At 43.8% G+C, this 12389-nt stretch overlaps 1 protein-coding gene across 1 annotated transcript in view; it reads right to left on the reverse strand.

Moving 5' to 3' along the window:
- Window positions 1-4893: 4893 nt before the first annotated feature.
- The window catches only part of LOC140723402 (uncharacterized), a 45972-nt gene continuing 38476 nt past the window's right edge, over window positions 4894-12389 (reverse strand). Inside the window, exon 10 of the mRNA XM_073037978.1 lies at window positions 4894-4967. Coding sequence (XP_072894079.1) covers window positions 4894-4967 — 74 coding nt within the window. The remainder of the gene's footprint in view (window positions 4968-12389) is intronic.

A 12389-nucleotide genomic window follows, 5' to 3' on the forward strand; every position in this document is an offset into this window, starting at 1 on the left:
GAACACTCTGTTGGATCTTTACTTTTTTTTTTGGCTGAAAGAATAATACATGCCTCATTAAATGATGGTGGCAACTTACCATGTTTAAACAAATCAGATAGAACTAAAAATAACTGAGATGAAAATAGTGAGGAAAATAATTTATAAAATTCTGCAGAGAACCCATCAAGTCCAGGAGATTTGCCCGATGGCAGTGCAGAAATGGCAGAGGATACTTCTTCTAGTGATAATGGCTCATTAAGTTTTGCTTTAAAGTCAGAGGAGAGCAAAGGAATATTAAAACTATTTTAAAAGTGGTCAATAGAAATATTATCATTTTAAAATTCGGAGGTATAAAGTCGAGAATAATAATTCTTAAATTAATCATTAATTTCAGAATGATTCGAGGTAATATTCCCATTCTTCATTTGAATCTTTGTAATATGTTGTTTGGCTTTAGAGCATCTCAATTAGTTAACTAAGAACTTGCCGGATTTATCACCATGAATGTAAAAGCGGCTGTTGCCCTCAAGAAGTTGACGTTCAACTGGTTGAGTACAGATAAGGTCACACTTACTGTAGATGTCGGATTATAAGCCACTACTTTTTTCCCACATTTTGAACAGCTTTGAACACTGCAGCCTTTACTACGGTGCGGCTAATGCATGATTTTTTTTCATGCCGCCAAAAACATTTTGCCTCGTAACAGTAGACCAATAAAATTGATGAGTAGTTCACAGAGGTCCAATGAAATTGTACGATAAATCAAGCACAGTTTCACAATTAAATTATTGTAAATCAGTCATTTGTACTCACCCTCATCAACATGGAAAACACTCGAAGAAAAGCATTGTGCTGCCTTTATGGCAGTTACTTAGTTTATAATATTTTCACTTAGTAATTCATTTGTTAGTATTTTCTAGTTAAATTTAGAAGTACTACATCCCGGGATACTATGACGTCACATCCGGTTTCGCCGCGTCTTGTGGGAAATACCGGTTTGCGATAAACGGGAAGGTGGGGGCATTAGACCCGAGCGAGAATGCTGCTTTTAAGTTAAAGGCGATCAATAACTTTTCCTGGTAGGCTGCAGTATATATTTTTTTACCAATCGTTAGGAGATATTGGAATGTATACGCAACGTAATTTGTGTGTTACTGATACGTATGTATATTTAAAAGTAGCCGTGTTACAGGCACGGTTCGAAAAAAAGCATTTGCAATATGTATTTGTTTATGTTACCATATGGATTTAATTAAAAGTTAAAAAATCCTCACGTGTAATATCTTTCTGTGTAAATATCTCATATTACAACGTGGGACACCTGCGGCCTAAAATCCGGTGCGGCCTAAAATCCGGTGCGGCTTGTACAAGTACAAAATTGATTTTCTTTCTAAAATTAGAGCCAGCGGCTTTTAATCAGGTGCGCTCTGTAGTGCGAAATCTACGGTACTTTGAAATTCTACTCGCTTCTTGTACAATTCAGGATTTTTAGTCTGAGCTAAAGTACTTGTTGGTCTAGTACTTTAATCTGACTGATGAAATCTAATCGTTCTAAATGGGTCTTTCTTTTGAGATTCACTGTATATGAAATTATTTGACCCCTCAAATATGCTTTTATGGCATCCCAGACAATCTGGGATGAGATTTCAGATGATGTATTAGTGTTTCAAACGTCAGTGGTTATTCACTTGAGGAAGCCCAGGGAAATTTCAAGACAAGGTAACTGGAGCATGATCCAAATCAATATACTCTGATAATCACAAGAGTTAACAGATGAAATCAGCTGATTATCCATTAAAAATAATCAATTCTAGTAAAAGTATGATGGACATATGAAAAAAAAATCTCTCTCAGTAGGATGAAAAAAACACCACACATCAGAGATACCATAGTTAGAAAGGAAAGAATGAATAGCTAAAGCAGATTTTGTAGGTAATCTAGGAACAGAGGATGATCAATCCAAATCTGGATCTAACCAACAATTAAAGTCACTGCCCAGAATAAGAGAATATAAATTCAGATCGGCTAATAAAGAAAAAAAAGTTAAAAAATGTTCACATCATCCAAATTAGGAGCATACAAATTAGCTAATACTACCTTAGTATTATACAATTTCCCTGAAACAATAATAAAATGACTATTTATATCAGATACCTTACTGTGGAGTTCGAAAGGAACATTTTGATTAATAAGGATAGAAACCTCCCTGGCTTTGGCCGGGAAGGAAGAATGGAAGTGCTGACCCACTCATCTTGACATAAGACGGGAATTGTCAAAACTTCGAATATGAGTTTCTTGCAGAAAAGCAATGTCAGCTTTAAGTTGCTTAAGATGCGAAAACACCTTCCTTCTTTTAACAGGATGGTTCAATCCCTTTACATTCCAGCTTATAAATTTCAACAAGCTAACCATTATCAATTATTAAAACATAGAAAGTAGTAGGCATAAACAAGATCAAACTTTCAAATAACAGTTCTGGACCAAGGGTATAAGTCAATAGAATCAGGACAAAAAAGTGTTCTGAATAACAAAGAATAACAAAAAAAAAAGCACTGAATAATGGTGGCACTAGAGAACCCACCCCTCCCTCCAATCCCAAAACTAGATAGCTACCCAAAAAAGCAGCAAGCTCTACAAAAAAAAGACATCCCAAAATCCAACTTCCAGTTTCGTAACATTGACATAAGCTCCACTTAACTAGTAATACAGAAACTAGAGAATTTATGCACTACAAATCAAAATTATAGATGAAGAGAAACAATACCATCAAAAAATAAAAAACTTAATTCAGAATAATAATCCAAAATAATCTACTTGTGAAGAAATATAGTAATTTACAAAGAAAACAGAGGAAGAAAAAACAGAAAGAAGAAAAATTTTATGTGTAAAAAAAAGTATTTATTGGCCATTTAAAAAAAAATAAAACAAGTCTGATGTAGTAAAATGGCTGGGAGACCAAAATTTTCAATAAATTTCTGAGCCTCCATAACCAACTAAAACTATTTGTGGTCCTCAGTATTAAGAGTTATTCAGAGGTGGGCTGGATTACGCAAAAAGAACCTGAGTCCACGAGAAAGTTTTTTTTTAAAGTACTTATCGGCCATTTTAGAAAGTCAGACTGAGTCCGACATAGTCAAAATGGTTGGGAGACCTTCAATAAACTTCTGAGCCTCCTTGACCAATTTAAACCATTTGTGGTCCCCATTATTAAGAGTTATTCGGAGATGGGCTGGGTTACGGAGAGAGGGTTTGAATCCACGATTAAAAAACTCTTTGATAACATCTTTGAACTCAGCACGCATCTTCAAAACTTGAGGGGCATAGTCTTCAACGATACGAATGCTGTGACCCCGATAATCCAGTTTTCCCCTCCAGTGTGCCTCCATGATCAGAAGGTTTTTCACCTGATATCAATGAAAACAGAGAATTACTGGACGTGGCCTAGAGCCCAGGTCAGACCTGGCTATGAATGTCCGGTGCGCTCTGTCTAACTCAAGTGGGCTCGAAAGAAATTCCTTCCTGGAAATCTCACAAAGTAAGGAAGAAAAAAATTCAACAGGAGATCTCCTTTCGACAGCCTCTGGCAAACCGAGAATTCGTAGATTATAACGCCTGCTCCGGTTTTCAAGATTGGTTAGCTTGAGAGTAAGCTTGGTGTTTTGTTCAGTCAAATTGGAACAGACAGCTTCCAGCTGCTGAACACGGCGTTTTAAATCTTCGGAAGTTAACTCAATATGAGATAGACGTTCAGTATGATCATCCATTCTAGCGTTAAGTTGATCCAATTTTGACTCCAACGTACTGAAGGAAGACTTAAATTCAGATACAACGTCTTGTCAATGCAGTTCCAAGATGGAGAGAATCTTGGCAGTCACAGACGTGGAAACTTCTTTTTTCCCAGATTTATGAAGCTTTGTAGCCATTGTGAGATAAGCGTATTCGCAGGCAGATAAGAAAGCACAAAAAAAATTAACAAACTGGGGTAAAAAAAGGGAGATAAAGAGAGGGGAGGTAAGAAATGAAATGCAGCAAAAGTATTAAGTGACTAAACAATCGCCATCTTACCGGAAGTCCCCCTCTCTAAGGATACTTGAGCACAAATGTAACCTCAGAAGAGGGGCAGGAAGACGGCTTGGACAGAGCCCTCAACTGCCTGACACCTCGACCCGTGAGTGGCTATCCTGGCCAGGCCCAGGAGCAAGCCCACCAGTCGATTCCCTGAGCAACCCACCCCCTCCCACCTCCCCACAGCTCCATACTGCACGACCATATATCAGGAGCATGGGGCTGAAGAGCATTGAGAACCCGAGGAGCAAACACCTTCAGATACTCAAACAGGGGCTGCAACCTCTCATACTCCATTTAAACACGGTACATTGATCCCTCCCGGCCACAGAAAGGACAGGTGGACAGATGGGGTGCCAGTGGACAGGCTAAAAAATCTGTTGCATATTACAGGATCCACTGTAAAAAATTGTGGTTCAGAAATCTTCCCTTGATATGTCCATCAATTGGTGAAACCCCAGCCTCTGGTCTACTCATATTCAATCACTGAAGAATATTCAAAGCCATTTTAATTAATCAAGGTATCCTGTACCTATTTCTACATGATAATATATATTTTAATTATTGGAAATCAGGACAACTCGGACACTAGATACAAATTCACAGGTGACATCACTGTTGCTGGTAAAGTCTCTGATGACAATGAGGAGGCCTACAGAAGTGAGACAGCTCAGCTGTTTGACTGGTGTCACAAAGCCAACCTCACACTCAGCATCAACTTGACCAAGCGATTGATTGTGGACTTCAGCAAAGGATTTGGGATTACTCTGTAGACATCCAGATCGTCAGTCTGACTCTCCCCTGAAAGTAACTGAGCCCCATCGGTATGAACTCTGACCTTACCATTTAACCAGCCTGGTTTCTTCCCAGAGCAGCGATGACCACGAACGGCCGTCTCGGGAATCTTCTGTCCACTGGAACTGAAACAACAATCAGAGTTAAGTGCTGAATTTAGCATATTCACCCAGAGAGACCAGGAAATGGGGCCCATTCTGTCCTCAACCTGTACCCTGGTGAATATTCTCCTGATGCTGGGAGTCTTCCTTCTGTTTTCTCTCTCTCCTTCTACCTTCCCCTTCTCTCTCTCTCTGGAATGTGAGATCCCTATAATGCCAACCTCCCTGCAGTTTCCCAATGCACACCACTTGTTCTCCTGAGCAACACACACAAAATGCTGGAGGAACTCAGCAGGTTAGGCTGAATCTATGGAAATTAATGAACAGTTGATGTTTCGGACCAAGGTCCTTCATCAGGACTGGAAAGGAAGGGGGAAGATGTCAGAATAAAAAGTTTGGGGGAGAGGAAGAGGACAGCTAGAAAGTGATAGATGAAGCCAGGAGGGTAGGAAAGATAAAGGGCTGAAGAGGAGAGTAAACCATAGGAGAAAGGGAAGAATGAAAGGACCGGGGGAGGTGATAGGGAGATGAGAGGAGACAAGAGGCTAGAATGGGGAACAGAAGAGAGAGTAGGGGAAAAGAAAAAAAAACAGGAAAAGTTACTGGAAGGAGATGTCAAACTTCATGCCATCAGGTTGGAGGCTGCCTAGATAAGGTGTTACTCCTCCACCAGAAGAGTGGCCTCATCATGGCACAAAATGACACCATGGACCAACATGTCGGAACGAGAATGGTGATGTTATTAAGATGGTTGGTCGCTGGGAAATTCTGCTTTTGGCAGATGGAGCAGAGGTGCTCGACAAAGCGGTTCCCAGATTTACATCAGATCTCACCAATGTAAATGAGGCCACATTGGGCCCAATATGTTTGCAGATGAAGTGGTGCCTCACCAGGAAGGACTATTTGGGGGTGAGGGAGGAGGTGAATGGACAGGTACAGCATTTCTCCTTGTTCTCCTGTTTACATTCCCCTCTGTGTCCAGTTTCTCAGTGATTATCTCCTCACATTACCTGTTAAATCCATACCATTACATTAAATGTTAAATCTGTACCTCACATAACTTGTTAAATCTGTGCCACTTGTTCCCGTGTTTACATTCCCCTTCTGTGTCCAGTTTCTCAGTGATTATCTCCTCACTTTACCTGTTAAATCTGTACCATCCCACTTCAAGATTTCCATCACCCATCCATTGTCCACCGGTACACTCAGTGCTGTTACAATCCGTGCTCCTCCAGGGCTGATCCAGGACGCTGTGGGTCACACACAGATCACCGAGTGCTGAGTCTACGGCTGAGGGACAGAACGACGTTCAGTGTGAATGCAAAGTTCAGCTCAGTTTCTCCAGCCTCTTATTTCCCCCATCTGTACTCCACTGTCACCAACCCCAGAGAGCTCATAATGTTCCATTTATTCTATGACAATAACAACATCACCCATAATACCTTAAGACACAGGAGCAGAATCAGGCCACATGACCCATCGAGTCTTCTCCATCATCCATCATGGTTGATAAATTATCCCTCATAACCTTATTCTTCTGCCTTCACCCCATGGCCTTTGACACCCTTGCTAATCAAAATCCTATAAACCTCTGCTTTAAATGTACCAATGACTTGGCCTCCACCAACACCTGTAGCAACGAATTCCACAGATTCACCACCCTCTGGATGAAGAAATTCCTCCTCATTTCTGTTCTAAACCCAGATAAACATTGGAACCAATCCAATGTTTCTATACTCAACTTCATCGTCGGCCCCCTATCATCTACCTATAAGCACAAAGATGAGCTGTCAGCCCAGTGGCTCATGCTGATAAGGGTGTTCAATTCAATCATTCCCATTGGCCCTCTCCTTACGTCCGTGCATCCTGAAGCTTATCCACTCCATTTGATTGATCCTACCGTTAACCGCACTCAGTCACTTGTCAGCATCAATGCAATTAAATACTTACTTGCAGCAGCATCACAAGCACGTACGATCAGATGCACAGCATTTGCCAGAAAATAATCATTTTTATACAAGAGAGAACACTTTTATTTTTGATACATTTTGAGATACAGCACAGTAACAGGCTCTTTTGCCCCATTGACCCACACCACACTTTATGATGTGGGAGAAACGGCAGAACCCGGAGGAAATGCATGCGGTCACCGGGAGAACCTACCAACCTGCTCACAGAGAGTGGGAATTGAACACAGGTCAATGTCACTGTAAAACTTTACACTGACTGTTATGCTAACACACAGTCACAGGGTGAAACTACCAACCTGCTCAGAGAGTGGGAATTTGACACAGGTCAATGTCACCGTAAAACTTAACACTAACTGTTATGCTAACACACAGTCACAGGGTGAAACTACCAACCTGCTCAGATAGAGTGGGAATTTGACACAGGTCAATGTCACTGTAAAACAATACACTGACTGTTATGCTAACACACAGTCACAGGGTGAAACTACCAACCTGCTCACAGAGAGTGAGAATTGAACACAGGTCAATGTCACTGTAAAACAATACACTGACTGTTATGCTAACACAGAGTCACAGGGTGAAACTACCAACCTGCTCACAGAGAGTGGGAATTTGACACAGGTCAATGTCACTGTAAAACAATACACTGACTGTTATGCTAACACACAGTCACAGGGTGAAACTACCAACCTGCTCACAGAGAGTGGGAATTTGACACAGGTCAATGTCACTGTAAAACTTAACACTAACTGTTATGCTAACACACAGACACCGGGTGAACCTACCAACCTGCTCACAGAGAGTGGGAATTGAACACAGGTCAATGTCACTGTAAAACTTTACACTGACTGTTATGCTAACACACAGTCACAGGGTGAAACTACCAACCTGCTCACAGAGAGTGGGAATTGAACACAGGTCAATGTCACTGTAAAACAATACACTGACTGTTATGCTAACAGGTAGGGAGGTCCACATTTTGGATTGGAGCGGGCAAATGGTCCCTTAATAGGTTGAAGAAAAGGTAGGACCCGTGTAGGTTGAGGACAGGGTACAGTTACACATTGGAGGGAGGTTAGCTGGGGGTAAAATGCTGGCTTGAGGAGGAGGAAGGGATGGTTCAATATTGGATTGAAGACGTTGCATGATGGAGTGATGAGTGCGGTATGTCCTGTGATGGGATGTGGAGAGGGACAGTCCCATATTGGGATGAGGAGAGGGGACTGTCCTGTATTAACCATGTAACAATTACAGCACAGAAACAGGCCATCTCGGCCCTTCTAGTCTGTGCCGAACGCTTACTCTCACCTAGTCCCACTGGCCTGCACTCAGCCCATAACCCTCCATTCCTTTCCTGTCCACATACCTAACCAATTTTACTTTAAATGACAATATTGAACCTGCCTCTACCACTTCTACTGGAAGCTCATTCCACACAGCTACCACTTACTGAGTAAAGAAATTCCCCCTCGTGTTAGCCCTAAACTTTTGCTCCCTAACTCTAAACTCATGTTCTCGTTTGAATCTCGCCTACTCTCAATAGAAAAAGCCTATCCATGTCAACTCTATCTATCCCCCTCATAATTTTAAATACCTCCATCAAGTCCCCCCTTAACCTTCTGTGCTCCAAAGAATAAAGACCTAACTTGTTCAACCTTTCTCTGTAATTTAGGTGCTGAAACCCAGGTAACATTCTAGTAAATCTCCTCTGTACTCTCTCTATTTTGTTGACATCTTTCTTATAATTCGGTGACCAGAACTGTACACAATACTCCAAATTCGGCCTTACCAATGCCTTGTACAATTTTAACATAACATCCCGAATCCTATACTCAATGCTCTGATTTACAAAGGCCAGCATACCAAAAGCTTTCTTCACCACCCTATCCACATGAGATTCCAGCTTCAGGGAACTATGCACCATTATTCCTAGATCACTCTGTTCTACCGCATTCCTCAATGCCCTACCATTTACCATGTATGTCCTATTTGGATTATTCCTACCAAAATGTAGCACCTCACATTTATCAGCATCTGCCAACTTTCAGCCCACTCTTCTAACTGGCCTAAATCTCTCTGTATGCTTTAAAAACCTACTTCATTATCCACAACGCCACCTATCTTAGTATCATCTGCATACTTACTAATCCAATTTACCAACCCATCATCCAGATCATTAATGTATATGACAAACAACATTGGACCCAGTACAGATCCCTGAGGCACACCACTAGTCACCGGCCTCCAACCTGACAAATAGTTATCCACCACTACTCTCTGGCATCTCCCATCCAGCCACTGTTGAATCCATTTTACTACTTCAATATTAATACCTAATGATTGAACCTTCCTAACTAACCTTCCATGTGGAACCTTGTCAAGGGCCTTACTTAAGTCCATATAGACAACATCCACTGGTTTACCCTCATCAACTTTCCTCGTAACGTCTTCAAAAAGTACAATAAGATTTGTCAAACATGACCTTCCATGCACAAATCCATGTTGACTGTTCCTAATCAGAATCTGTCTATAAAGATAATTATATATACCATCTCTAAGAATACTTTCCATTAATTTACCCACCACTGACGTCAAACATACAGGCCTATAATTGCTAGGTTTATTCTTAGAACCCTTTTTAAACAATGGAACAACATGAGCAATATGCCAATCCTCCGGCACCATCCCCGTTTCTAATGACATTTGAAATATTTCTGTCAGAGCCCCTGCTATTTCTACAGTAACTTCCCTCAAGGTCCTAGGGAATATCCTGTCAGGACCCGGAGATTTATCCACTTTTATATTCCTTAAAAGCACCAGTACTTCCTCCTCTTTAATCATCATAGTTTCCATAACTTCCCTACTTGTTTCCCTTACCTTACACAATTCAATATCCATCTCCTTAGTGAATACCAAAGAAAAGAAATTGTTCAAAATCTCCCTCATCTCTTTCGGCTCCACACATAGCTGTCCACTCTGATTCACTAAGGGACCAATTTTATCCCTCACTTTCCTTTTGCTATCAATATAACTGTAGAAACCCTTTGGATTTATTTTCACCTTACTTGCCAAAGCAACCTCTTATCTTCTTCTAGCTTTTCTAATTTCTTTCTTAAGATTCTTCTTACATTCTTTATATTCCTCAAGCACCTCATTTACTCCATGCTGCCTATATTTATTGTAGATATCTCTCTTTTTCCTAACCAAGTTTCCCGTACTGGGGTGGGGAGAGTGGACTGTCCTGTATTGGGATGAGGAGACAGGACAGTCCCGTATTGGGATGGGGAGAGGGGACCGTCCCGTATTGGGATGGGGAGAGGGGACCATCCCGTATTGGGATGAGTGAAGGGGACCATCCCATATTGGGATGGGGAGAGGGGACCATCCAGTATTGGGATGGGGAGAGGGGACCGTCCCATATTGGGATGGGGAGAGGGGACCGTCCCGTATTGGGATGAGTGAAGGGGACCATCCCATATTGGGATGGGGAGAGGGGACCATCCAGTATTGGGATGGGGAGAGGGGACCGTCCCATATTGGGATGGGGAGAGGGGACCGTCCCATATTGGGATGGGGAGAGGGGACCGACCCGTATTGGGATGAGGAGAGTGGACTGTCCCGTATTGGGATGAGGAGAGGGGACTGTCCCATACTGGGATGAGGAGAGGGGACTGTCCCGTATTGGGATGAGGAGAATGGACTGTCCCATATTCAGATGGGGAGAGAGGACTGTCCCGTAATTGGGATGGGGAGAGGGGACTGACCTGTATTGGGATGAGGAGAGTGGACTGTCCCGTATTGGGATGAGGAGAGGGGACTGTCCCATACTGGGATGAGGAGAGGGGACTGTCCCGTATTGGGATGAGGAGAATGGACTGTCCCATATTGGGATGAGGAGACGGGACAGTCCCGTATTGGGATGATTGCAGGGGACTGACCCGTATTGGGATGAGGAGAGTGGACTGTCCCGTATTCGGGTGAGGAGAGGGGACTCTCCCATATTGGGATGAGGAGAGGGGACTGTCCCGTACTGGATAAGGAAAGGGGACTGTCCCGAATTGGGATGAGGAGAGGGGACTGTCCCCTAATGGATGACTAGAGGGGACTGTCCCGTATTGGGATATGGAGAGGGGACTAACCCGTATTGGGATATGGAAAGTGGACTGTCCCGTACTGGGGTGGGGAGAGTGGACTGTCCCGTATTGGGATGGGGAGAGTGGACTGTCCCGTATTGGGATGAGGAGACAGGACTGTCCCATATTGGGATGATTGCAGGGGACTGTCCCGTATTGGGATATGGAAAGTGGATTGTCCCGTATTGGGATGGGGAGAGTGGACTGTCCCATATTGGGATGGGGAGAGTGGACTGTCCCGTACTGGGGTGGGGAGAGTGGACTGTCCCGTATTGGGATGAGGAGACAGGACTGTCCCGTATTGGGATGATTGCAGGGGACTGTCCCGTATTGGGATATGGAAAGTGGACTGTTCCGTATTGGGATGGGGAGAGTGGACTGTCCCGTACTGGGGTGGGGAGAGTGGACTGTCCCGTACTGGGGTGGGGAGAGTGGACTGTCCCGTATTGGGATGAGGAGACAGGACTGTCCCGTATTGGGATGATTGCAGGGGACTGACCCGTATTGGGATGGGGAGAGGGGACTGTCCCGTACTGGGGTGGGGAGAGTGGACTGTCCCATATTGGGATGAGGAGACAGGACTGTGCCGTATTGGGATGATTGCAGGGGACTGACCCGTATTGGGATGGGGAGAGTGGACTGTCCCGTACTGGGGTGGGGAGAGTGGACTGTCCCGTATTGGGATGAGGAGACAGGACTGTCCCGTATTGGGATGATTGCAGGGGACTGACCCGTATTGGGATGGGGAGAGGGGACTGTCCCGTACTGGGGTGGGGAGAGTGGACTGTCCCATATTGGGATGAGGAGACAGGACTGTGCCGTATTGGGATGATTGCAGGGGACTGACCTGTATTGGGATGGGTAGAGGGGGCAGTCCCATATTGGGATGGGGAGAGTGGATTCTCCCGTTTTGGGATGAAGAGAGGGGACTGTCCCCTAATGGATGACTAGAGGGGACTGTCCCGTATTGGGATGGGGAGAGGGGACTGTCCCGTATTGGGATATGGAGAGGGGACTAACCCGTATTGGGATATGGAAAGTGGACTGTCCCGTATTGGGATGGGGAGAGTGGACTGTCCCGTACTGGGGTGGGAAGAGTGGACTGTCCCGTATTGGGATGGGGAGAGTGGACTGTCCCGTACTGGGGTGGGGAGAGTGGACTGTCCCGTATTGGGATGGGGAGAGTGGACTGACCCGTATTGGGATGAGGAGACAGGACTGTCCCATATTGGGATGATTGCAGGGGACTGTCCCGTATTGGGATATGGAAAGTGGATTGTCCCGTATTGGGATGGGGAGAGTGGACTGTCCCGTACTGGGGTGGGGAGAGTGGACTGTCCCGT

The sequence above is a fragment of the Hemitrygon akajei genome, unplaced genomic scaffold (genome assembly GCF_048418815.1).
Source record: "Hemitrygon akajei unplaced genomic scaffold, sHemAka1.3 Scf000112, whole genome shotgun sequence".
Taxonomy (NCBI): Eukaryota; Metazoa; Chordata; class Chondrichthyes; order Myliobatiformes; family Dasyatidae; genus Hemitrygon; species Hemitrygon akajei.